We start from the raw sequence: 27,948 nt of genomic DNA, 5'->3' as shown, positions 1-27,948 counted from the left end.
CTCCCAACCCATTTCAAATTCAACCATTCAGCTCTGCTCTCTCAGAAAGTAGAAGAAGACATAAGCTCTGAAGGAGATGGATCAGAGGATGATAATGAGGAAGGACTAGAGAAGATTGTCTGGAGGTCAACTTTTAACATTGCCAGAGCAAGTGAGGAAGATAATATACAAAAGTCTCTCTTTCTCTTTGCGTCTCTCTCGCGCTCTCTCTCTCTGCACCTCTCTCTCTCACACAGAAAGTGTTTGAGCAATAAACTATTTTGTTTCACTCTGAAGCAGACGGAAGGTGTCATGTGATTTACAAGAAGACCACAAAAAAATAAGAAATTCAAAACTGCTGACAGCCACAAAGTAATGGGTGGAGGAGCGCTATAAAATGGGATGTCAAGCCCCAGGCTACATCAACAAACCTCTTTGGCACAGACACATCTTTTCATCTGAAGAACTTGACGTATGTTTAATACTTACTCTTTAATATGTATATTTAAGTTTGAACTTTGTTACATTTCGTCTGATTGACATCCATCTACAACCTTCATTTTCTTAAGGTTCAGATGTAGAATCTGAATTTGATCACTCTTTTGTTGCTGAGAATTTAGGAAACTTTTAATGCATTTGAGTTTTGAACAGGCTTCTACAGTTTTTCACTTCCACTTTTGATTTACCCTAACAAAACAATGTATCAACCCCTACAAATGTATCCCTTACTTATAATCCACATATTATTTTACATTTCCTGTTGCTACAGGAGTGCTTTCCTGCTGTAGGTAGCAAACTGGCTCGAATTAAGAGACCGTGATTTTACTGGTCTAGAGAAATTATCATTTAACAAGCAAACTTTTCAATTACATTTTTTGGATACACAAATTGTTTTAAAATATGGTGTACTATATTGGTTTGGATTCAATTGACATTTTATTTCACCCATGTATTTTTTTAAGTAAAAATCTATGAGGAATGATGAGGAATTTGCAATGTCAGACAATTTCAGAATAGGTCTTAAAAACAATATGGGACATTCTGAAAACATTGACAGTTAGTGTTTGAAGTAAATTCTAGGTAACTGAGATTTCTATTCATAGTTTGAGGCTCTTGCTTTTCATAACTTCGATGAGTAAACCTAATTGTTCCCTGTTTAGTCCACTTCCTCCTGATATTTATAATTACAAGTAACAGAATTTACCAGAATATCACAAAGTTGAAAAGTAACAGTGTTAACAATTTGGCCTTACTTCCTGCCTGAAGATCATGTCTATGCGTGCACATGTCCACAACACTAACGTAATTAAAAATCTAAATATGAGAAATTGAAAATTAAGGCAATTGATGCTCAGAAAAGTATTGAATAGAGTGTCAGATGCTCTCTTTTTTAAGTAAAACATTCCTTGTCTGTTTCTGTTTGCTTTGACATGGCATCTCAAAGAATCAGTGCAGTTAAGTCTAACCTACAAAACCTGCAAGGAAAGACGGAGAAAATGGGTGGCGGCCATACAGTTGAAGTGGACCATGAATCCCGACAACGGGCAGACCTGGCAGAATTAGAAAAGAGAAGATTTGAGCAGGAATGCATCCGGCTAAAGGGGGAGAAAGCGCGAATGGAAACAGAACAACGGATGGAAAAAGAACAACGAGAGGGGTTGGAGAGGCAGAGAAAAATACAACTTCAATCCCAAAGAAAGCAAGAGGAAGATGAAAGGACCAGGATACATAAAGAACTGACAGCATCAAAATAAAGAGATGAAACTGAGGGAAAAGTAGATGATTAAACTGTAGAAAATACATTGATGAGTAGACTACTAGAGAATATTGTTAATTGATGAAAACATTATTCTGAACATGGAAGCAGCTAAAAGTCACGTTAAATTACTGTAACTATAAGGCGCAGTCTTTCTATATTCTAACATCTTTTAAAGGAAAAGCTATCTATTTCTTTAACAGAGAATAATTAAATGGCTGAACAGAGAATAATTAAATTGTGATAGAACGATTATACGAGAACAAATCAGAGTCAGAAAGAAACCTCATTCAGGACGAATTCGAATGAGTCCAGATGGAGAAAGTAAGATGGAAGAACAACTGAATCAGGACCAATGCAAGAGGAGAGGAAATCTATTCAATCCCAAAGAAATCAGGACAAAATGCATATGTGGCAAACAAAAGAGACTATTAACTAAAAATGATTGGATATCTAGAGCACTAAAAGCAAGTTTATGAGGCCTTAGCTTGTAATGTTCTTCTCTTGTCTGGCGGTAGCAGTAAGTCCTGTGATTATCCAAGCAAATGTGTAAATGTAGTCAGATGTAGCTTCAAGTCATCAAATACAGTCTAGATCTTTTGCCCACATCCTGTGGGAATTTAATGGAGACATACTTTTTTACAGATACAATTTAAGGCAAACTTTGGTAAGATTGGTCGTAACATTTTTTTTGCAATCACATTTGATTGACTTTGTTTTTTTGTTGGTTCAAACTGTATTGCCCAATAAGAGGAACCTGGTCTCATCACACACGTCATATATTTTTTCTACAACTGAATAAACTATCATTCATATTTCTGCAACTGTTATTATCTCGATTTTTTTGTACATTTTTTGTGTAAAGATTTTTTATTTACATTATTGATCTAATTAAAGTGCAAATAATTTTACATTTACTTTTTACATTTTTATATTGATACCTTTAAAACATCTTTTTTCCCCCTCTGGCTTTGGCTAAATTATAGATTATGATTAAATCAATTATTCAGGTGTACTGGCCACCCCACACAGCTTGGTTCCTCTCTAGGTTTCTTCCTAAGTTTTGGCCTTTCTAGGGAGTTTTTCCTAGCCACCGTGCTTCTACACCTGCATTGCTTGCTGTTTGGGGTTTTAGGCTGGGTTTCTGTACAGTATTTTGAGATATCAGCTGATGTACGAAGGGCTATATAAATACATGTGATTTGATTTGATTTACTTTATGGGGCCTTATAAAGATAATTAGGGTCTGATGGCCGTTCCAAAGATTCTGTTATCCATATATGACTATCAGTCACTCCTCCCTTACACAATTATAATTACACCAGCAGAAAAACAGTGTGCAGTTCTTGAAATGAACTTAACACAAGGTTCCCATGCCATTGTGCACTCTGAGACCACAGAGCTCATGCTCACTTGGGATAATGTTTATGACTGAAGAACAGCATTTATACTACATTATCTTTGTTTTTTTCTGATGTTTCCCCATTACAGAGGTGCAGTTTGCATAATCGAACGCTGAGCATCAAGGCTCTAGGGCTCGCCTCCCATCCCAGGAGAACAATACAAGACTGAGGGGGAGGCAGAAATGTGAGTGATTCAGATGACGTCCTCTTATGTCTGTCTTTTGTTCCTTTGTTATTTCAACCTAAAGTTTGACTTTCCCTAGATGTAAAGCCCTGCATTCATCTTAATGTTTCTACTATACAATCGTTCTGAAGTATATATATCCGTGCATAAACCCCTGCTCTGATGTGTTTTCAGAACACGGAGTCATGTCTGACTCTGAGACCATTGAGACAGCCGCTCTGGGCCGACCATTCCAACTGGGGATGCTGTATGACTGTCGCAGGGATGTCCTCATTCCAGGTACAGAAAACTATTACATTCATTGTCATTGTTTCCACAATAGAGTTGGATAGACTTGTCCCAAACCCTGATCTAACATGGGCAGCGTCATTGAGGGTTTTCACCATTTTGAAGTAGTCAAGTTGGTGTGACTTGCATGGGTTACAGAAGCTACAAGTAAAAAAAGCCCCCTTGTGGAAACTAAGTGAATTGAAACAACACAGCCTGAATTCAAACACCTCTCACCCTTCCGTCCCCGCCACTTCCTTAAGTTTTGCATTTACTTCCGGTTTTGTACACCAGCTTTAAACAGCTGAAAAAACAATATATCCTTATTTAGAACATATTACACAGCGATTTAGATGGTACAATGATTTTCTACACTAAAGATGGCTTGTTTTGACACAAACTGAAATGTAGAATTTTAGCAACCAGGTAAAGGCAGAGCGATTTCTACATGCTTGCCCCAGTTTTCCGTTGTTGGTAGTGCTGATATGTGGGCCTAAATAATTTGTTTGTGATTTTTTTTTTGTGAAACACTATAACTTTATTTTATTATTAATGCAGACATTTTATGGACATTTTCTTAAATCACGTTTCAATTTTTTTTATATTTAGCTCCTTTAAGGAAGGATAACAGAATTCCATTCAGGTCAGCAGGAGGGGTCAGCCAATTAATTATTCTTCTGACAAACATTCCATAACTGCAGGTGGCTGTAAATCACCAACCTTGGCTTTATACCTGTTCAGACTATACAAACTGTAGCACTTCAGTTGTTTGTTTTTTTACAAACTGCCAACACACTTATGAAAGTATAAGAAGAAAACATTGACTACTTTCAAATGGATAGCCCTTAATGGCACTACAGATGCTGTCACAAAAGCATCCATTGCAAAGATGAGCTGTCTTCTACATCTCTATGGTCATCAGAGTTAGAAAAGCTAGAGAACCCGCAACATTTTGAAGTAGTCATATATAGTCATGCTGTTACAGAAGTGATTAATGGCAAAGATAGGTGTAGCTTTTCTAACAACTGTTGTCATGTCACCTAGAATAATTACTTTGAGTAAAATTTCTCTTCAATTCATTCTTTGAATGAAACCATGTTTACATGTATAAACAATTCTGCATGTACCAGTCCTGGCCAAAAGTTTTGAGAATGGCACAAATATGAATTTTCACAAAGTCTGCTGCCTCAGTGTCTTTAGATATTTTGTCAGATGTTACTATGGATACTGAAGTATAATTACAAGCATTTCATAAGTGTTAAAGGCTTTTATTGACAATTACATGAAGTTGATGCAAAGAGTCAATATTTTCAGTGTCAACCCTTAGTTTTCAAGACCTCTGCATTGTTCGTCACCAAACTGTTCCTGGATGGTTGGGAGAAGTTGCTCTCGGAGGATGTGTTGGTACCATTCTATATTCATGGCTGTGTTCTTAGGCAAAATTGTGAGTGAGCCCACTCCCTTGACTGAGAAGCAACCCCACACATGAATTGTCTCAGGATGCTTTACTGTTGGCATGACACAAGACTGATGGTATCGCTCACCTTGACTTCTCCGGACAAGCTTTTTTCCGGATGCCCCAAACCATCGGAAAGGGGATTCATCAGAGAAAATGACTTTACCCCAGTCCTCAGCAGTCCAATCCCTGTAGCTTTTGCAGAATATCAGTCTGTCCCTGATGTTTTTCCTGGAGAGAAGTGGCTTCTTTGCTGCCCTTGTTGACACCAGGCCATCCTCCTAAATACTTCACCTCACTGTGTGTGCAGATGCACTCACACCTGCCTGCTGCCATTCCTGAGCAAGCTCTGTACTGGTGGTGCCCCGAACCGCAGCTGAATCAACTTTAGATGACGGTCCTGGCGCTTGCTGGACTTTCTTGGGCGCCCTGAAGCCTTCTTCACAACAATGGTACAGATCTCCTTGAAGTTCTTGATGATCTGATAAATGGTTGATTTAGGTGCAATCTTACTGGCAGCAATATCCTTGCCTGTGAAGCCCTTTTTTGTGCAAAGCAATGATGACAGCACATGTTTCCTTGCAGTTAACCATGATTGACAGAGAAGAACAATGATTCCAAGCACCACCCTCCTTTTGAAGCTTCCAGTCTGTTATTAGAACTCAATCAGCATGACAGAGTGATCTCCAGCCTGGTCCTCATCAACACTCACACCTGTGTTAACAAGAGAATCACTGACATGATGTCATCTGGTCCTTTTGTGGCAGGGCTGAAATGCAGTGGAAATGTTTTTTGGTGATTCAGTTCATTTGCGTGGCAAAGAGGGACTTTCCAATTAAATGCAATTCATCTGATCACTCTTCATAACATTCTGGAGTATATGCAAATTGCCATCGTACAAACTGAGGTAGCAGACCTTGTGAAAATTAATATTTGTGTCATTCTCAAAACTTTTTGCCACGACTGTACACGTTGGAGATCGTTATTTAAATGTTATTTTATTTGTCATTCTCTCTTTTTAAACTGCAGGTATCACACTCTGGGATTCTGAAATGCTACAGAACGACATAAATGTCTCTCCACAACCTAACACTGATTTCAAAATCATTGCTTCCGACTCAAGTGAAGCCAAGTCAGAAGCTTTGAATGTGTCTGCATCTCTGGAGGCCAGTTTCCTTGGTGGTTTAGTCAGTGTGAAGGGTTCTGCTGAATTCCTACATGATAAAAAGACCTCAAAGCATCAGTCTAGGGTTTCTCTGCAGTACCGTACCACCACTCGCTTCGAGCAGCTGACCATGGACCACCTGGGGGCAGGAAATGTGAAACACTGTAATGTCTTCCGAGAGGGTTCTGCCACACATGTGGTGACTGCCATTCTCTATGGTGCACAAGCCTTCTTTGTTTTTGACCGTGAGGTTTCCTCAGGAGAAAACCACCAGGATATTCAGGGAAACCTGCAAGCCACAATAAAGAAGATTCCCCTCATAACAATAGAAGGGCAGGCATCACTGAAGATGAGCGAGGAAGAGAAGCAACAGGCCAATACATTCAGCTGCACTTTCCATGGTGATTTTGCACTAGAAAACAACCCTGTCACATTTGAAGATGCCACCAGGCTGTATGCCGGCCTGCCACGTCTGTTAGGAGAAAAGGGAGAACATGCTGTGCCCATGACTGTCTGGCTCTATCCTCTCAAGAACCTGGACTCTGCAGCGGCCCAGCTAGTCAGGCAGATCAGTGTTAGCCTGGTGTGTCGCGCACAGCGAATCTTAGACGGGCTGGACAACACTGATGTACTATTCCGGGACTTGATGATGGAAGGCATGGCTATCAAGTTCCCTGAAATCAAAGCCAAGCTCAGCAAGTTCAGGGACTTGTGCTCAGAGTACAAGCTGGTTTTCCAGAAAGGCCTTTGCAAGGTTCTTCCCAACATAAGAGGAGGAGGTATGGAAGAAGAAGAGCTGATAAAAATGCTCAACAGTAAGGAACGCTCTCCATTCCAGAATGACCTTATGATCACGTACCTGGATGACAGAGAGAGAGAGATGAATGTTGTCAGCTCTTACCTTGACATAATGAAAGAGGTACAAGTTGTGTACTCAAGTAGTGAATTGGATGGAATAGTGCTTGATCAAGCTAAAGATCATGTAGTGTGCTTTGCATTCTCCTCTTTGAAGGACAAAGATGAGTATTTGGTAGACTTGGAGAACTACTTGCTGGAAGAATCAAAGAGTGATTCTTCAGTGATACCATACGACCCCAACGCAGTTGGGAAATCAGCAGCAGAAAAGTGGTTTCGCTCGGGGGAGGTAACCACCCTAACCAGGCAAGTCATACAACTGTTCCTAGACTTCAAAGAGTCAAACAAAGACAGAGAAAATATTGCATTCTGCATTGCATCGATTCCAAGCAAATGCATCACTGCGTCCTCCATCCATGTCTATGAGAGAGGGACATTGTTGAGTCCCCAGTTTGAACTGCCATCAAAGCCAGGTGTCCCCACCATCAAGAGTCTGGAGCATGACTGTGTCCACGTGCAAATCATCCCTCCCCACCTTGGCATCAAGTCTGTGGAGTCGTACCAGGTTTTGTACCAGGCTGTGCAGGCTGAATCTGAGTGGACAGAGATCAAAGCTGATGCTACCACTAACCAGGTCACCATCAGACGTTTGCATCCCTATAAAGACTATCGCTTCAGCTGCAGGGCAGTGTGTAGACCTGGTGTGAGCCTCTCCAGTGACTGGACAGAATACTTCAGGACCCGCCCATGTAGCCCCCCTGGACCACCCACGGAGAAAAACCTGGAATATGAAAGTATCAGAGTGAACTGGGACATTCCTACCATGGTGGGAGACTATATTGAAGTCATAGGCTATGAGACTGACTACAGAGAGTGTGCGAAGTCTGTTGACAATAAGATGTGGCACACCATCAAAACCACCACCAGAGAGTGCACACTGGAAGGTCTAAAGCCTGAAACTGCTTACAGTGTCAGAGTCTCTGCTAACTGTGGCGAAGCAGGGAAGAGTCTACCCAGTCCTGAGGCAGTGCTGACTACCATCAGGGCTTCTGACGCCCAACCGAAGAGGAGCCAATCAACAGGAGCAAGAAGTGAGGAATTTCTGAAGAAATCAGAGAAGGTTAAGAAAGGCAACCCATCAATCTATAGGCTGAATCTGGAACAGAAGTTGGATGCAATGGAACATTTTGAACAGTACACATTTGGAGGGAAGGTTGAGAAAGGGAATAACAAGGTAATCCTGCTTCTGGGGTCCACGGGTGCAGGAAAAACCACTCTGGTCAATGTCATGATCAACTACATTCTCGGGGTGAAGTGGGAAGATCACTACCGCTTTAAGCTCATCCATGAGGTGACCAACAGGTCACAGGCTGAGAGCCAGACTTCAATCGTAACATCATACGAGCTCTACAACCAGCCAGGCTTTCAGATTCCTTATTCTCTGACCATTATTGACACACCAGGGTTCGGAGACACTAGAGGAATGGCACATGATAAACTAATCACACAGCAAGTTAAGGAATTCTTGTGTAATCCTTTAGGGATTGATCACATTGATGCAGTCTGCTTTGTAGTGCAGGCATCCCTCGCTCGTCTCAGTGCCAATCAGAAATACATATTTGACTCCATCCTGTCCATTTTTGGAAAGGACATTGCTGATAACATCCTGATGCTTGTGACATTTGCTGATGGGAAGGACATACCTGTGCTGGAGGCCATCCAAGCTGCAGACCTTCCCTGTAAAAAAAATAATAAGGGATTCCCAACCCATTTCAAATTCAACAATTCAGTTCTGCTCTCTCAGAAAATAGAAGAAGACATAAGCTCTGAAGGAGATGGTTCAGAGGATGATAATGAGGAAGGACTAGAGAAGATTGTCTGGAGGTCAACTTTTAAGCAGATGAAAGCTTTCTTCAAAGCCTTGGAAAGCAATGAGAGCAAAGATCTAACAATGACCAAGAAAGTGTTGGAAGAACGTGAGCGTTTGGAGAAGGCCATGACACAATTGACCCCTCAGATCACAGCAGGTTTGTCAAAGCTGAATGAGATCAAAATGTTCGAACAGTGCCTGCAGAACGAGGACGAGAACATGAAACAGAACCAAGACTTTGAGACAGAGGTAGAGGTTCTAGTTGCGAAGAGGACCAAATTAAGTTGTTTTGCTACAAACTGCATTGTTTGCAAGTTCTCATGCCACACCAGCTGCTTTCTGCCTAACGAGGATGACACCAAAAAATGTGCCGTGATGGATGGTGATGGTAACTGTGTCATGTGTCCAGGAAACTGCTCTTACCTTAACCACGACAAGGAAAAAGCCTTATGGACATATGAAACTAAGACAGAGAAAAAGACCATTAAAGAGTTGAAGGACAACTTCATGAAGGCACAGGGCAAGTTTATGAACAACAAGCAGATGCTGGAGAAGATTGAAGATGAGTACATTGTAATCGAGGACAAGCTGAAATACTTGATCAAGCTGTCCTCCAATTGTCTTAAGAGGCTGAATGAGATTGCACTGAAGCCAAGCTCTCTCTCCACTGTGGAGTACATCGAGATACTCATTCGCACCGAAGAGGACCAACGCAAGCCAGGCTTCGAAGATCGCATCGTAGGGTTGAAGAAAATGAAATATGAGTCTGAGCTTCTAGAGAAGATGGCAAGAGGAGAGGAACTACTCCCCGATGAGCGACGCAAGGTTAAGGAGAAACAAGACAGACTGCAGAAGATCACAAAAAGACTCAACCAATTGCAGAAAGCAGTCAGAGATTGGCCAGGGAAGAAGTAGGCCGAACTCAATGTCAAAGTCCATGATCTCACCCTGCTTCCGACTGGCACGCTCGGTGGCTTGAGCTAATCAAGTGAATGCATCACAATGCAGTTAAATTTGTGTTATTAAATCAGATATATCTCTAGACCCAGTCAATTGTCAGCTTACTGGGGATAATTGCAATGCTTTGTATTAAAACGAGCATCACGTAAACTCTCAGTTGACACATTTTCAACATTAAGTGAGTAAACTTGTGCGAGCCAGAACGGCCAACAGAACAGGAGCCTGCCTGAGGCAGTTTGATGTACAAACACACCCCCTGGACAGCTAGTCTATCACATGTTCTACAGTAGTTCATCTAAATGAAGCAGCTGAACTTGCTACTGATTGTTAATGATTATCATAAGAGAAATGAATGCAGAAATAAAGCAGACATTCATATAAATATAGAGACCTACTTTCCCCTCGGGATGTAATAAAGTATCTATCTATCAAAATGTATAGCTTTTGCCTATTTTCATGTTGATTCTTTATCCTTTTTTATTTTAAGTCCTTTGTAATTCAAGAAATTCATTTTCCATTGGGCACAAATTGTAAGTAATATGTTAGTCATGACATTGGAAAGAGCATGTTTGATAGGGGGGAATTACAAAGGAGTGTGTCCAGGGCAGTGTTTCTTAACCTTTATTTCAGGGATCGGCAAACGATGGTCCCTCTCGTGTCAGGGATCGGCAAACGATTGTCCCTCTCGTGTCAGGGATCGGCAAACGATGTTCCCTCTCGTGTCAGGGATCGGCAAACGATGGTCCCTCTCATGTCAGGGATCGGCAAACGATGGTCCCTCTCGTGTCAGGGATCGGCAAACGATGGTCCCTCTCGTGTCAGGGATCGGCAAACGATGGTCCCTCTTGTGTCAGGGATCGGCAAACGATGGTCCCTCTTGTGTCAGGGATCGGCAAACGATGGTCCCTCTTGTGTCAGGGATCGGCAAACGATGGTCCCTCTTGTGTGGATCGATAGTCCCTCTTGTGTCAGGGATCGGCAAACGATGGTCCCTCTTGTGTCAGGGATCGGCAAACGATGGTCCCTCTTGTGTCAGGGATCGGCAAACGATGGTCCCTCTTGTGTCAGGGATCGGCAAACGATGGTCCCTCTTGTGTCAGGGATCGGCAAACGATGGTCCCTCTTGTGTCAGGGATCGGCAAACGATGGTCCCTCTTGTGTCAGGGATCGGCAAACGATGGTCCCTCTTGTGTCAGTTCTTCAAGTTTGGCTGAGAAATCGCCCGGAAATTGCAGTCACAAATGACGAAAAATAGTCCAAATTAGCTCCATAATATCAACAGAAACATTGCAAACATTGTTTATAATCAATCCTCAAGGTGTTTTTCAAATATCTATTCAATATTATATCCACCGGGACAATTCGTTTTTCAGTAGGACCGATTGGAATAATGGCTACCTCTGTATTTTATGCGAGAATCACTCTGGGAGCATCAGGTGACCACTTGCGCAATGTAGCCGCTTACGGGTATTCTTCAACATAAATGCTTAAAATTACGTCACAATGCTGTAGACACTGTTGGGAATACGGAGAAAAAGTAATCTGGTTGATAGCCCATTCACTGCTCAATAGGGACGCATTGGAACGCAGCGCTTTCAAAACATGAGGCACTTCCGGATTGGATTTTTCTCAGGCTTTCGCCTGCAACATCAGTTATGTTATACTCACAGACAATATTTTTACAGTTTTGGAAACTTTAGAATGTTTTCTATCCTAAGCTGTCAATTATATGCATATTCTAGCATCTTGTCCTGACAAAATATCCCGTTTACGACGGGAACGTTATTTTTCCAAAAATGAAAATACTGCCCCTAGTCACAAAAGGATATTATTAAGCACCGTAGAACTGACTAAACTAGTTAATAAACAGCTCAGGGACTAGCCAGCAACATCACAGGGACCAGCACAGGTCTAGGGACCAGAGGTTGAGAAATACTGGTCTGTGTAAGTGGCACCGTTCTTGACATTTAAGGTATGAAATTCACAAGACACTGTTCATTCTCATTATTCTCAGCATGACAGTGTTGCTTTTGGGAATGTGAGGTCCTCAATATTTGCATAGCAGTAGAAAACAAATGTTGGATTCTAGCTTGAAATGTACTTTTTTATGTTACCATACTAGAACTAATTGATCACTTTACATGTAAACTCAGCAAAAAAAGAAACGTCCTCTCACTGTCAACTGCATTTATTTCAGCAAACTTAACATGTGTAAATATTTGTATTAACATAAGATTCAACAACTGAGACATAAACTGAACAAGTTCCACAGACATGTGACTAACAGAAATTGAATAATGTGTCCCTGAACAAAGGGGGGTCAAAATCAAAAGTAGCAGTATCTGGTGTGGCCACCAGCTGTATTAAGTACTGCAGTGCATCTCCTCCTCATGGACTGCACCAGATTTGCCAGTTCTTGCTGTGAGATGTTACCCCACTCTTCCACCAAGGCACCTGCAAGTTCCTGGACATTTCTGGGGGGGAATGGCCCTAGCCCTCACCATCCGATCCAACAGGTCCCAGACGTGCTCAATTGGATTGAGATCCGGGCTCTTCGCTGGCCATGGCAGAACACTGACATTCCTGTCTTACAGGAAATCATGCACAGATTGAGCAATATGGCTGGTGGCATTGTCATGCTGGAGGGCCATGTCAGGATGAGCCTGCAGGAAGGGTACCACATGAGGGAGGAGGATGTCTTTCCTGTAACGCACAGCATTGAGATTGCCTGCATAGGCCTATATATGAGCCCCAAAAAGTAATAATTAAAATTATGCCGTTACACAATACAACCTACCGCATATTAAACATATCTTTGGGACATAATTGGTCAAGCCTACTCTCCAAAATTAAACAAATTCTAGTAATCGCTTTGAGTGGGGCCTGTATTATTATTATTATTATAATGGATGGACTGGTCACCTTATGGTATGCTCCAAATGTTGTATTCATTTAGATTTGTATTTATTATGGATGCTACCAAAGCAGCAGCTACTCTTCCTGGGGTCCAGCAAAAATTAAGGCAGTTTATACAATTTAAAAAACATTACAATACATTCACAGATTTCACAACACACTTACCCCCCCCCCCTTACCACATATCTACAGTACTAAATCCATGTGTGTGTGTATAGTGCATGTTATTGTGTTCCATGTAGAGTAGAGTTCCATGTAGTCATGGCGCTATGTAGTACTGTGTGCCTCCCATAGTCTGTTGTGGACTTGGGGACGATGAAGAGACCTCTGGTGACATGTCTTGTGGTGTATGCATGGGTGTCTGAGCTGTGTGCCAGTAGTTTAGACAGATAGTTCTGTGCATTCAACATGTTAATACCACTCATAAATACAAGTAGTGATGAAGTCAATCTCTCCACTTTCAGCCAGGAGAGATTGACATAAATATTAGTATTATATTCACGAGTCTGGGAGAGATTATATAGGCAGGTCTAGGCAGGGCTGTTGGTTCATTGATTGTGCTGGACAGCTTACAGTTAGCTTGTATTTGAATAATCTTATGCATTTCTTTATATTTCCATAATATGCTGACGTTAACTTTAGCTACAGAATACTCACCACTGAGTTTCCAGCTCATCCTCGCTCTCCTTCATTCCTTTCTCCAGCATGCAGAGAGAGGGGTTGTCAACAGTTTAATTATGTTTTGTTGTGAAAAACATGTTATTGTCGATGCGCCCAAACATGTCGAACTACTGCTCTGTTGGACTGAAACTACATCAGTCCCATTCAATCACAGAAGCATTTCTATCTATAGATAATTGGTGTATAAAGATAGTGACTGGGGGTATATTAAATTATAAATGGGTATTTAAAGCAATTGGGTACAGTACACTATGTTAAACGGTCATTACAGCTGCCAGAGGAATAGCCCATATTAACTTTCAAGGTATGACAGATAAATAGTGAATACATGAGCACCAATACACCAGCCATATGTTGACATTTATTAACAACATAAACAGGAAGTACGGTTCTGTCCATCAGAAAAAAAAAAAAAGGAATAGAACAGAAATATTCAACAAAAACACATAGTTCGCTGGTGTGGGGCACCTCACTCACACTACATTTTTCATCACTTATTCACCCTCTCACTTAAGTCCTGCATTCATTCATTTAAATCACTCTCTACCATTCCATCTTTCTCCCCAGACAGTAGAAACATGAGACCCCACTCTAATTTGGTGGGTCCGTCAAGTGCAGTGTATTAGAGAAAGAAGTTCACACACATCTGTTGACGTGTCTCAGTTCATCGGTCACCCTCTATGTCATCACACAGTCATAGCTGTCACCGTTTGTGTGTTCAGTCCTCCTCCTTCTCTATGTACGTCTTGGTGGCTGAGCGTGCCATCTGTCTGGCCAGGTATCGGTCTCTGGCTGAGGTGACGGTCTGCTCACTGCTGCGCTTGACAAACTTACTCACTTTACTCTCCTCTTCTCTCTCCTTCCCCTTCTTCTCTGACCCCTCACCCTCCTTATCTGAACCCTCCTTCCCCTTCCTCTCTGAACTCTCCTTCCCCTTCCTCTCTGACCCCTCTCCCTCCTTCCCCTTCCTCTCTGACCCCTCTCCCTCCTTTTCATCCTTTCCGTCGGTTTTTATAGTCTTCTCCTTTTCTCCATCCCTATTCCTCTCTTTCTCCCTGCCCTTGTCCCTTTCTCTACCCTTGTCTTTGTCTTGCTCCCTCTGCTTCTCTTTCTCCCCATTCTCCTTCTCTCTGTCTTTCGGGCTCCTTTCTCTCTTCCCGTGTCTCTCCTCTCTCTCTTTATCCCGTCTCCCCCTGCTCCTGTCCTCCTCCCTGTCTCTATCCCTCTCCTTTCTTCCATCCTTCTCATCTCTCCGTCCACCATGCCTGTCCTCCCTGTCTCTCTCTCTGACCCTCTCTCTATCCCTTCCTTGGTCTCTGTCTCTCTCTTTGTGTCTCTTCTTTTCTCTCTCTCTAGCCTTCTCTCGCTCTTCTTCTCCACTCCCAGAGGAAGGGGACCTCTGTCTGTAGTGGCGTTTGGCACCAGGGGCTGGCTTACTGAACCCTGCCTTCTGATCCTGCCCCTCCTCACTGTCGCTATGGGAACTGGGGACGTGGTCTTGTGAGGGAGGTGAAGACGGTGGGGATGGCGCTTCTGTCTTGACTTCTTTTGTACTCTGATCCCTGCATTGAGAGAGAGAGGAGAGTTCAATCTAATATTCATGTACACATACGAGTAGTGAAGGGAGATATTTTAGCTGTGTTTGTGAACTCTGACCTCGGTACAGAGCGGTCTGGTATGGCCTCCTCTCCTACGGTCTGGTTCAGCAGGTGTCTGTAGAAACCACTCAGGTCTTTCTGCTTCTTCACATCCAGAGCAGCTAGACACAAACACACAGCATGGCTTTGTTTATTCTATAAACTACTGGATTCATAGCAGACAGTTTCTCCCACAAACATCTGTTCATAAACACACATGCGCACGCACACACAGCAGTGTCTCTCACCCTCCATCGCTGCCTCTCGCTTTTCTTTTTCCAGCTCCTCCTGTCTCTCCTTGAGTTTCTGTCTGTAGGCTGAGGTAACGTAAGCCTCCTTGTCTGCAAACTGCTCTCCCTCTGCCTCTCTCTCCTTCTGAATCTTCCTCTCATCTCTCCGTTCCTGCTCCTTCTTCCTGTCCTCCACCGCTTGTAGCAGCTGGTTGATGTATTTTGGCTATGGAGAGAGATAAAGGAGAGAGAGCAGTATGAGCAAAGAGGAGAAGGATGAGTAGAGGAAAATAGGGGGTGGGGGAGCAAGTGAAAAGGGGGCGGGGGAGCAAGTGAAAAGGGGGCGGGGGAGCAAGTGAAAAGGGGGCGGGGGAGCAAGTGAAAGGGTCAAGGAAAGGGGGTGATTGAAATGGAAAGAATAGAAAATTAGAGAAGATTTGAAAAGGTGGGAGGAGGCTGGGGGTTGTTCTGGATCTGCTGCACCTTCCTGTCAGTTCCTCCCAGCATTTTCTTGCTGCTCTCCAGCCTCTGTTTCTGCATGTCATCATAGACACCATCGTAGTCATACACACTGCTGTCCTGCTCTAGAGCCTTCTGCATCTCCAGACGTGTCTGCCACACACACAAGAGAAAGATGGGTCTTGGTCACAAAATACATAAAGAAGCAACTTCTGGAGAATTTGTTACCACCGGAGGTTTTTCATTCATCCATTCACTCACCTGTTTCATCATCCTCTTCTTCAGGGCCTCCTTCTGCAAACTCTCCCCAACCGAGGTCTGGAAGACAGGACCACACAACATCACTTCTAATAGAGCTTCAATCATTTGGCAAAGCTTGCAACTCACTCATCTCACTGGCTGCAACAAAGGGCACGAGCAAAGGAGTGGAGAAACTTCAGACTTCTCTAAATGATCTGTGACACACACACAATGTAATCTTCTTAGGCTTCCTTGCAAAATAGTTTACTACCAATTAGCCTCGGAAAACCCAGGCTTCTTACAAGTACACGAGACTAGATTTGGAAGGATGGCGCTACGAGACTAACTATCAGCATATCTCAATAGGATACAATAAGAGATATAGATGGACATTTAGACCTTTTTCCTACCTCTTCATCAGAGTCATCCCCAAACACTGAGGGCCTGGGCAAGGTGACTGTCTTAGACGCTCTCTTCTGGGGTATGATCAGGCCGTACCTGTGAACAGGTGACATGATTGGACAGCAAGCACCAACATTTGAAAGAAATAAAGTGGGGAAACTAACTAACGTTAGCTAGATACAAGCTCTTCGTTGCGAAAATTAACAGAATGTCCGTGATCTAAAATCTAGGCCATATCCGGTTTGTGTTCTCTTCTCTAAACTACAAACTTCATTGCTTGCATGAAGGTGGCAATGCGGGACCGACTGGCTGCTACCGTTTGCTAACTTGATAGCTAACGTTAGCGAGTAGCTAACAGTGTTGTTGGTAGTGGATTGCATGGTCGTGCACACATTGCTGCTTGTAAGTGTGTCCAGTCATTGCACACGGCGACCATAAGAAACAGCGACGAAATAAACATGTATTATAAATACCTATCTAGATGCGATAGAATAACATTTTTGTAGTGTCAATTTCTACTTACTGTTTACTAGGTGCCGCCATCTTACTCCTTGAAATATCTCTGAACCGCTGCGGCAGATTCGTTGGCAAGCGAACCCTGCCTTCTGATCCTGCCCCTATTAAGCCTTCAAAAATAATTTGATGGTTACAAAAAACATGTGCAATAATAGCCAGGTTTATATACATAAATATGATACGGTTATATTTTCTCAATTCATCTGGAGCCTTGTCCTCGTCGCTGTATATAGCGAAAGTGCCAATACCAATAATTAGATTAAGATTAGACGCTCAACATTGTAGCGAATTGGATAATTGTATTATATTTACTTAACTAGGCAATTAGGTTAAGAACAAATTCCTATTAACAATGACGGTCAAACCAGGACAACGCTAGGACGCCCCATGGGACTCCCAGTCATGGCCGGATGTGGAGTAGAATCGTTCAGATGGACATTTCAGGGTCTACGTTTTAGTAGGCTCCGTTTATTGGTCCGAGTAAAACAATATTTATTAATACTTTATCAGCAAAGGCCTGTCTGTAAATGTACCTAGTAAACTCCAACAGGTCTAGAGTGAATCAACAAAGATAGTTGCTTGGACACAGTACACCGCCACTTCGGTCGTCACTAGTTACCACCAGCACAAAATAACCCCCGCCTATTTCTCTTCTTAAAATCAGATTTTTAACCTAAACCTAACCACACTGATAACCGTATGCCTAACCTTAAAGCATGAAAAAGCTATTTTGACTTTGTGGCTGTGGAAAGTCGTCACTTCCACTGCCAATTCAGAGAAGAAGAGGCGAGGCCTCCCGAGGGGCGCAGTGGTCAAAGGCCACTGTGCCTCCAGAGACTCTGGGTACGAGCCCAGGCTCTGTCGCAGCCGGCTGCGACCGGGAGGTCCATAGGGCGACGCACATGGTTAGGGAGGGTTTGGCCGTCAGGGATATTCTTGTCTCAACGCGCACTAGTGACTCCTGTGGCGGGTTCGGGCGCAGTGCGCGCTAACCAGGTCTCTAGGTGTACGACACATTGGTGCGGCTGGCTTCCGGGTTGGATGCGCGCTGTGTTGACCTTCGCCTCTCCTGGGTGATGAGACAAGACAGTAACTACTAACAACTGGGGGTAAAAATAATAAATAAATGAGACGAAGCTAGAAAATCTGCCGTTTCAATTACCCGGAGCGCCAAGCTTCTACCCCCAAGCCATAAGACTGCTGAACAATTAATCAAATGGCCACAGCCCACTGTGCCGCTTTGAGAACAACGACACCCATTGTTTGGCAGGGAGACAAGTTTCTTGTCAGTATATTTATAATCTTTGGCAAAATGAAGCACATTATCAATTATATTGATCAGATACGCAAGTGGCCGCTCTAACAAGGAAAATAAATGTCTTTAAAAAATGGAAAAATGCAAGACTACGTGGGACCGTTCGAGCCAACAAGGGCGATATGAGTGTGAACAACAGGCACAACTCTAATATTGTTTTTTCAACAAAAAAAGTCAAGTGTCCTACATATATCTGTACACTCTTAACAACCTAAGCATTATGACACGTATATTAGATTAAATAAACCACACGAAGCAAATAAACCATGCACTTTCTTTTGTTAACCAAATTTAACACCCGTTGACCTCCATACAAAAACTCCTTGATTGGTGAGCGAAAAAACCGAAATGACGCCACCTGCTGGAAAAGACAGATTTTGGGCCCAGTTATCCCTCTCGCTTTGCCTTTTCCTCTCTGGTACAACCGAGCCCAGAGTTACCCAACTGTCGGCCCGTGGGTGGTTATTTGCCCCCCCCCCCCAAGTTTTCTGAGCTCTTTTTTTTTTTAAGACTATGAAAACACTAGGAAATCAGCTTCAAGTGATTTTATTTTGGAAATCTGTTCCAACTGATTCCCCCACATAATAGAGAGACGTGAAGGTATACAAATAATAATAATGAATAATAGTTGATTGGATTTATATACTATATACTATTTATATACTATTCTTCAAACTGAGGTACTCAAAGCGCTTTACATAGTAGGGGGAAACTCACATCATCCATCATCAATGTGTAGCATCCACCTCAGTGATGCACAGCGACCATTTTGTGCCAGAACGCTCACCACACATCAGCTATCAAGTGGAGAGATGAGGAGTGATATATGCCAATTAGGAATGAGGTGGATGATTAGGTGGTCATGATGGAATGTGGCTAGGCTGGGAATTTAGCCAGGACACCAGGGTGTACACCCCTACTCTTACAATAAGTGACAGGGGAATTTAAATGACCAGTCAGGAGTCAGTCCCATTTTAACATCCCACCAGAAAGACAGCACCTTACACAGGGCAGTGTCTCCAAATGTAATCAAGGTTTGCATTTATTATGTTTTAGTCCAATATTATATCTGCTTTGACTTCTGGAGTTCAATTTGAAGTCTACAAATGTTTTTCCTATGTTCAGGACCCACGACCATCCGCTCAATAAATTATTGTCCCGCGGCTGAATGAAGTTGATGATCCCTGACTTAACCCAAGGGCTGGCAGATGGCGATATTAGTTGTTTCGTTTTACTGTCCAAAAGGGAATGCATGCAGCCTATACACTCGTATCCCCCGTGGACCGGTTCGTACATAAAACATTCTCCATTCAGGCTGCAAATGCATCGATTTCGTCCTTAAATTTCTCAATGAAACACACTTTTCCACCACCATACTAGATTAGCTAATGCCTGTCCTGAATGTTGTGTATCGCGTTCACCCAATCAAGTTACAGCAGTCTTTTACTTTGAAACATCAGAGCAGAGGTGAAAAAAAAGACTGCTGCAACCTGATTGTCTGAACGCGATACGCAACATTCAGGACTAGCATTAGCTAATCTAGCATGTTTGTGGAAAATGAAATGGTGTTTCATAAAGAAAGTATGCATATTTTCCCATTTTCTTCCGCCTTCTTGCCATTAAATCGAGGATACGAGTGTAAAGCCGGCTGCATACGTTCCCTTTGGACGGTAAAGAGGAACACGACGCAGGATCGCTGTCTGCCAGCCTTTGGGCTACAGCACAACTGTTAATTCCTATTTGCAGATGAGGGAGGCTTGAAAAAAAACAACGTTTCTTTATTGCATTTAATTACCGTAAAACCATAACAATTTCATGGTTTGTTGACTCTACACCACCATGTCAGTTCTCCTTAGTAATACCCTACCACTAATACCCACGCTTTCTCACTTTCTTTGATTGTCATTATCTCTGCTGAGATCAGTGTGCTCAGAGAGCTACCCTGTGATTAAAGCCGAGGCGTTGATTCCATCCTGACTCTTCCGTTGTCTCTCCCGAGTGACTGTAAACCTCAACACCATTATCCCTGTCGTAATCCAAATCTCATCTCCCGTTCTCTCGGCTGCCACTGTTGTTTATCTCCTCACAAAGACAGAGAGACTCTGCTACTCAGGCAGAGGGACAACCAGGGATGGATGGATAACTCGAACACGAATGTATTCATTAGCACACACCCTAGAGAACAAGCGTTTCTGTAAAAATGTTTGTTTTGTTTAAGTTTGTTTCCATTCGATACACCTCAGAGCTCTCTTTCATTCTTTGTGTGTTATAGCTCTTGCATGTTGCTCAGTACTAAAATGGGCGGGGCCAGCGCTACTGAAACATGAACTGTGTGTATGTGTTTTACAATTTATTTTCACGTAGTCATGTTCTTTCACACATGCATAATTGTGTGGTGAAGCAATTATAGGCATGATGCAATTAACAACTTAACAACCAAACAAAACAAACTGATTTCTGGCCATTGTGTCAAAAGGCCTCCTTAATGAGAAGTGTTGTCAGGGTGTTTGAATTCAACTGGGTAATTTATATGACTATGTCTCCTTCTCTTCACAACTCATACATATCTTTCCTCTTCTCTTCTCCACTCATCAAGATATCTTCCCTCTTCTCTACTCATAAAGATATCTGCTCACTATTCTTCACCACTCAAAGATATCTCTCCCCTTCACCACTCATAGCCAGCAGCATACCACCCTGTATACCACTACTGGCTTGCTTCTGAAGCTTAGCAGGGTTGGTCCTGTTCAGTCCCTGGATGGGAGACCAGATGCTGCTGGAAGTGGTGTTGGAGGTCCAGTAAGAGGCACTCTTTCCTCTGGTCTAAAAAAAATATATGCCCCAGGGTAATGATTGGGGACACTGCCCTGTGTGGGGTGCTGTCTATCAGATGGGATGTTAAATGGGAGTCCTGACTTTTTGAGGTCATTAAAGATCCCATGGCACTTATCGCAAGAGTAGGGGTGTTAACCCCGGTGTCCTGTCTAAATTCCCAATCTGGCCCTCAAACTGTCATGGTCACCTAATAATCCCCAGTTTACAATGGGCTCATTCATCCCTCTCCCCTGTAACTATTCCCCAGGTTGTTGCTGTAAATAAAAATGTGTTCTCAGTCAACTTATCTTGGAGAATAAAGATATCTCTCCTTTTCTCTTCACCACTCAATAAAGATATCGCTCCTCTTCACCACTCGTAGAGATATCTCTCTTCTCTTCACCACTCAAAGATCTCTCCCCTTCACCACTCATAAATATCTCTCCTCTTCTCTTCTCCACTCATAAAGATATCTCTCTACTTCTCTTCACCACTCATAAAGATATCTCTCCTCTTCTCTTCACCACTCATAAAGATATCTCTTTACTTCTCTTCACCACTCATAAAGATATCTTACAACTTCTCTTCACCACTCATAAAGATATCTCTCCTCTTAACAACTCATACAGATATCTCTCCTCTTCTCTTCACCACTCAAAGATATCTCCCCCGTCTCTTCTCCACTCATAAAGATATCTCTCCTCTTAACCACTCATAAATATATCTCTCTACTTCTCTTCACCACTCAAAGATATCTCTTCCCTTCTCTTCACCACTCATAAAGATAGCTCTCTACTTCTCTTCACCACTCAAAGATATCTCCCCCTTCTCTTCTCCACTCATAAAGATAGCTCTCCTCTTCACCACTCATAAAGCTATCTCTCCTCTTCACCACTCATAAAGATATCTCTCCTCTTCTCTTCACCATTCAAAGATATCTCTTCCCTTTTCTTCACCACTCATAAAAGATATCTCTCATCTTCTCTTCACCACTCAAATATATCTCTCCTCTTCTCTTCTCCACTCAAAGATATCTCTATACATATCTACCTTCACCAATCCAGTATCCCTGCAAATTGTAAATGTGCTATTGGAACTGACTTTTTAAATATTTCTTGTATATAGTATGCTTACTTACTTACTTTATTGTGTATTTCATATTTCTTATTCTTATCTCTTGTAGGTTTTTTCTCCTAGTAATACAGTGCCTTGCGAAAGTATTCGGCCCCCTTGAACTTTGCAACCTTTTGCCACATTTCAGGCTTCAAACATAAAGATATAAAACTGTATTTTTTTGTGAAGAATCAACAACAAGTGGGACACAATCATGAAGTGGAAAGACATTTATTGGATATTTCAAACTTTTTTAACAAATCAAAAACTGAAAAATTGGGCGTGCAAAATTATTCAGCCCCTTTACTTTCAGTGCAGCAAACTCTCTCCAGAAGTTCAGTGAGGATCTCTGAATGATCCAATGTTGACCTAAATGACTAATGATGATAAATACAATCCACCTGTGTGTAATCAAGTCTCCGTATAAATGCACCTGCACTGTGATAGTCTCAGAGGTCCGTTAAAAGCGCAGAGAGCATCATGAAGAACAAGGAACACACCAGGCAGGTCCGAGATACTGTTGTGAAGAAGTTTAAAGCCGGATTTGGATACAAAAAGATTTCCCAAGTTTTAAACATCCCAAGGAGCACTGTGCAAGCGATAATATTGAAATGGAAGGAGTATCAGACCACTGCAAATCTACCAAGACCTGGCCGTCCCTCTAAACTTTCAGCTCATACAAGGAGAAGACTGATCAGAGATGCAGCCAAGAGGCCCATGATCACTCTGGATGAACTGCAGAGATCTACAGCTGAGGTGGGAGACTCTGTCCATAGGACAACAATCAGTCGTATATTGCACAAATCTGGCCTTTATGGAAGAGTGGCAAGAAGAAAGCCATTTCTTAAAGATATCCATAAAAAGTGTCATTTAAAGTTTGCCACAAGCCACCTGGGAGACACACCAAACATGTGGAAGAAGGTGCTCTGGTCAGATGAAACCAAAATTGAACTTTTTGGCAACAATGCAAAACGTTATGTTTGGCGTAAAAGCAACACAGCACATCACCCTGACCACACCATCCCCACTGTCAAACATGGTGGTGGCAGCATCATGGTTTGGGCCTGCTTTTCTTCAGCAGGGACAGGGAAGATGGTTAAAATTGATGGGAAGATGGATGGAGCCAAATACAGGACCATTCTGGAAGAAAACCTGATGGAGTCTGCAAAAGACCTGAGACTGGGACGGAGATTTGTCTTCCAACAAGACAATGATCCAAAACATAAAGCAAAATCTACAATGGAATGGTTCAAAAATAAACATATCCAGGTGTTAGAATGGCCAAGTCAAAGTCCAGACCTGAATCCAATCGAGAATCTGTGGAAAGAACTGAAAACTGCTGTTCACAAATGCTCTCCATCCAACCTCACTGAGCTCGAGCTGTTTTGCAAGGAGGAATGGGAAAAAATTTCAGTCTCTCGATGTGCAAAACTGATAGACATACCCCGAGCGACTTACAGCTGTAATCGCAGCAAAAGGTGGCGCTACAAAGTATTAACTTAAGGGGGCTGAATAATTTTGCACGCCCAATTTTTCAGTTTTTGAGTTGTTAAAAAAGTTTGAAATATCTGATAAATGTCGTTCCACTTCATGATTGTGTCCCACTTGTTGTTGATTCTTCACAAAAAAATACAGTTTGAAGCCTGAAATGTGGCAAAAGGTCGCAAAGTTCAAGGGGGCCGAATACTTTCGCAAGGCACTGTACATTGTTATTGATTATTGCATTGTTGAGTTTTGAGTTTGCAAGAAAGGCATTTCACAGTACTTGTGCATATGACATTAAAACTATCTCTCCTCTTCACCACCCATGAAGGGTTAGCTTCTCTGTTGGAGAAGACTCGACAGAGCATCAAAACCCTCTCATGGAGATAAAGCACAGTATAGTGGTTTAGGCTAAAAACTATTTACATTGGATGTTTGCTCATGTGTGTCTGTTTGAGTAAACAGGTGTTGTCATTGTGTGTATAGGTTGTCTAAACAAAACTTTGTTTTGCATCAGAACCATCCTTTAAAACAAAACAGACATTTGAATATAGCCAGAATTATAGGACAAGGCACACTATATTGTTTATGTAGACCTATATTGCTGTTGTTGAGCACATTGTATTATGGGGGATAGGGGCTACAGGAAGAGGAAGTGGTGGAGGTGGCGATACACTTCCTGCTGACATAACAGCTGTGTGTGTGGATGGTGTGAATACAGGGAGTGTCCCTAGAGGCACCCTATTCTCTATTTAGTGCATTAGTTTTGAACAGAGAACCTGGTAAAACTAGTGCACTATAGAGAGTACAGTTTGCTATTAGGGACGCAGATAATGTATGTTCAGAGTAGAAGTTGCCCATAGGCACAGATCTAGGATCAGTTTACTCTCCACATCCTAACCCAGGGGTGGTCAAATTTTTGTCTCGAGGACCACATCGGGATTTTGAAATTCAAATTTCAGGCCAGAAAAATGACAGTTATTTCAAAATACACTACATTATCAAAAGCACGTCAAAAATCTCAATCCAAAATCATGGGCATTGATATAGAGTTGGTCCCCCCCTTTCCTGCTATAACAGCCTCATCTGGGAAGGCTTAACAGTTGGCACTATGCATTGGGGCAGGTAGCATTCCCCTGGCATCAGCCTATCTCAGATTCGTCCGTTGGAATGCCAGATGGTGAAGCGTGATTCATCACTCCAGAGAACATGTTTCTACTGCTCCAGAGTCAAATGGCGGCAAGCTTTACATTGTGCATGGTGATCTTAGGCTTGTGTGTGGCCGCTCGACCATGGAAAGCAATTTCATGAAGCTCCCGATGAACAGTTCTTGTGCTGACATTGCTTCCAGAGGAAGTTTGGAACTCCCTATTGAGTGTTGCAACCGCAGACAGCTGATGCAATGGCCATTCCCTTCAGCACTCGGCGGTCTTGTTCTGTGAGCTTGTGTGGCCTACCACTTTGCAGCTGAGCCGTTGTTGCTCCTAGACGTTACCACTTCACAATAATAGAGAAGACATTTTACGAACTGATTTGTTGGAAAGGTGGCATCCTATGACGGTGCCACGTTGAATGTAACTGAGCTCTTCAGTACGGGCCATTCCACTGACAATGTTTGTCTATGGAGATTGCATGGTGGTGTGCTCAATTTTATACACCTGTCAGCAATGGATGTGGCTGAAATAGCCGAATCCACTCATTTGAAGGGGTGTCCATATACCAAATGAAATGGTAATAATTCCCATGGGCCGGATCTGGATTGAATGGGCCCGTGGGCCGTAGTTTTCCCACCACTGTCCTGAGCTCATTTATTAAACTGGGAAAACAAAAACTGATTTGTGTTTAGTGGCATCATCTACCTACTTGCGGTTAAAGAGAGTAGCAGCATAGTGCAAGCTCAGACAGGCAGCGAGTCTTGTGCCACAGGAGCTAAGAAACACAGTTTTGACTTTCTCCCTCAGATTCACCGTGCTCACTAGTTCAAAACTGAGCTGATAGTGGACAATGTAGGGTTTCAATCCAGACCTTTGTCCTGTAGATTTACTGCATGTAATAATAATAATTTATTCAATTTATATAGCGCTTTTCAAAGATTCTCAAAGCACACAAAAAAAGGCAAGTAAGTTCTCCCATGTCAACCTTCTCCTCCACACAATCCACTGGCTTCCAGTCGAAACTCGTATCCATTACAAGACCATGGTACTTGTCTACAGAGCAGCAAGAGGAACTTCCCCACTCTACCTTCAGGCTATGCTCAAACCCTACACCCCAAACTGAGCACACCGTCCTGCTAGCTCTGGTCTCTGGCCCTGCCACCCCTACGGGAGGTCGGCTCCCGCTCAGCCCAGTCCAAGCTCTGTCCTGGCACCCCAGTGGTGGAACTAGCTTCCCCTGGCGTTAGGACAGCAGAGATCCTGCCCATCTTCCGAAAACATCTGAAACACTACCTCTTCAAAGTATCATAAATCACCCCCCCCCCCCCCAAAAAAAATACATCCTTTCAGAAATAAACACTTGCACTACTTTTTTCCACCTTTACTAGCTCTGACATTGCTGATAGCTACTTTATCGAGGAAACATGTATATACTCTGACTGTGATATGTGGTTATCTTACCTAGCCCTGTAAGTCGCTCTGGATAAGAGCATCTTCTAAAGGACTAAAATGACAATGTAAATTCAGCAGATTGACAAGAAAGACAGCCATGTATATTATTATTCTAGATGAAGAGTGTGGGAAATCACTTCATAGCCTACACTAAGAAGTGCACTACAAAGAAGGCTCAATGAGTTAGCCAGCTAACTAAGAAAATATGTGTTTTTGGTTGTTAATCAATTAGTCTATGCCCATTTCAAGCTTATCTTTCATCCAACCTGACAGAGCTTGAGAGGATCTACAGAGAAGAATGGGAGAAACTCCCCAAATACAAGTGTGCCAAACTTGTAGTGTCATACCCAAGAAGACTGCCTGAATACTTATTTAAAAGTTCATATTTCATTATTTTTTTGTTTAATACTTTTGCTAAAATAAAAACTGTTTTTGTTTTGTCCTTATGTAGTATTGTGTGTAGATTGATGAGGAATAAAAACAATTTAATATATTTTAGAATAAAGGCTATAATGTAACAAAATGTGGAAAAAGTGAAGGGGTCTGATTACTTTCCGAATGCACCGTATACTCCTCTGGTGTATTGTCTGCTGCTTTGTCTGTTTCCATCACGGGTTAATCGGAATTAACAGCTGGCGGTTGCTGCGCATGCGCGGATCCGCCATACAGAGGAAATAGCCGGGGAGTAGGTAGCTGCCTGAGAACGAGAGAGCGAATACCACGGATACAGCTGGTTTCTCTTCAAACAATTATGACCGTCTTTTCGTTGTCGCTTTCTCTCAGGTATCTGTTTCCCGGTCGCTGAATGGCGCTGGTTACCGTGCAGCGCTCGCCGACCCCCAGCACCAGTTCCAGCCCCTGTGTTTCGGTAAGCCACGGTCGTTTCGACCCCCCCAACCATCGAATCTCTCGCTCGAAGCTTTGGGTTGATTTCCGCTGTTTTTGCGGACTGTACATAACTGCCTTTGTACTTATACGCATGCGTAAAATGTCTATTCATTTTGGAATAACAGTAGCAAATGTATCAGTTCAAATGTGATGCAACAGTGATAGATAGCTACAATGCAACAAAATTACCAAGCACAGACAATGAAACGTGTGTAAATCGTATCACATCTTATTATGGTTTCAAGAGAAGAAATATAGGCAACATTTGTCTGGTAGGTTTCGTCAGCTGCTACTGACATCGCGACATAATTTACACGCCGGTAAGACCAGGCTACTAGACACATCAGCGAGTGACTATAGTCTACTGTAAAATGGCAGGTTCGTTCACTAGATTAACTGGCCTCCCCAAGTCATCAAAACACACTTTATCAAACCAGGAACATGATTTGGTCACTTTCTTTGTTTCCTGGAATAAACCGTGACTCGTTTCTCGTTGGAGAAGTAACTAACTAAAGCCACATTTCCTGCTCTTCAGTATGTAATAAAGCCTTGTGGTACTCGTGACGCGTATGCATGCGGGTAATTTACAAGTCTCTAGACTGTTGTGTCGTTGGCATGTGAACTAGTAGTTTATTGCCTTGACCGGTGTAGACGTATTATCTATGTAAAGCAGCTGAACCGGGTTCCGGTATTTACACACCGTCTGTGTGCCCTGTGCCTCATTACAGAAGCCTGTCAGGCAATCAGGAAGCAA

At 42.6% G+C, this 27,948-nt stretch overlaps 3 protein-coding genes across 4 annotated transcripts in view; 2 read left to right on the top strand and 1 right to left on the bottom strand.

Moving 5' to 3' along the window:
- Positions 1 to 8: 8 nt before the first annotated feature.
- LOC135544067 (uncharacterized) lies at positions 9 to 10,333 on the top strand. 2 transcript variants are annotated; one of them, XM_064971435.1, is made up of 4 exons: positions 346 to 451; positions 3,227 to 3,322; positions 3,497 to 3,601; positions 6,075 to 10,333. In XM_064971435.1, the coding sequence occupies exons 3-4, from the start codon at positions 3,508 to 3,510 to the stop codon at positions 9,848 to 9,850; spliced, it is 3,870 nt and encodes a 1,289-aa protein (XP_064827507.1). In that variant the 5' UTR covers positions 346 to 451; positions 3,227 to 3,322; positions 3,497 to 3,507; the 3' UTR covers positions 9,851 to 10,333. The 2 variants fall into 2 exon arrangements, 1 of the variants encoding a protein (XP_064827507.1); XR_010456292.1 differs by lacking the exons at positions 3,227 to 3,322; positions 3,497 to 3,601; positions 6,075 to 10,333 and adding an exon at positions 1,424 to 2,559 and having other exon boundaries at positions 9 to 451.
- A 3,500-nt stretch (positions 10,334 to 13,833) lies between these two features.
- nsrp1 (nuclear speckle splicing regulatory protein 1) lies at positions 13,834 to 17,090 on the bottom strand. The gene is made up of 7 exons (XM_064971434.1): positions 16,984 to 17,090; positions 16,469 to 16,556; positions 16,080 to 16,136; positions 15,843 to 15,971; positions 15,378 to 15,585; positions 15,149 to 15,251; positions 13,834 to 15,054 (listed from the first exon to the last, which is right to left on the bottom strand). The coding sequence occupies exons 1-7, from the start codon at positions 17,001 to 17,003 to the stop codon at positions 14,211 to 14,213; spliced, it is 1,449 nt and encodes a 482-aa protein (XP_064827506.1). The 5' UTR covers positions 17,004 to 17,090; the 3' UTR covers positions 13,834 to 14,210.
- Positions 17,091 to 26,972: 9,882 nt separating this feature from the next.
- The window catches only part of LOC135544065 (protein phosphatase Slingshot homolog), a 43,908-nt gene continuing 42,932 nt past the window's right edge, over positions 26,973 to 27,948 (top strand). The window contains exon 1 of the mRNA XM_064971433.1: positions 26,973 to 27,174. Coding sequence (XP_064827505.1) covers positions 27,112 to 27,174 — 63 coding nt within the window. The 5' untranslated portion in view covers positions 26,973 to 27,111. The remainder of the gene's footprint in view (positions 27,175 to 27,948) is intronic.

The sequence above is a fragment of the Oncorhynchus masou genome, chromosome 8 (genome assembly GCF_036934945.1).
Source record: "Oncorhynchus masou masou isolate Uvic2021 chromosome 8, UVic_Omas_1.1, whole genome shotgun sequence".
Classification (NCBI taxonomy): domain Eukaryota; kingdom Metazoa; phylum Chordata; class Actinopteri; order Salmoniformes; family Salmonidae; genus Oncorhynchus; species Oncorhynchus masou.
Note: the sequence above shows the minus strand (reverse complement) of the source record. Positions and strands in the feature narration are given on the sequence as shown.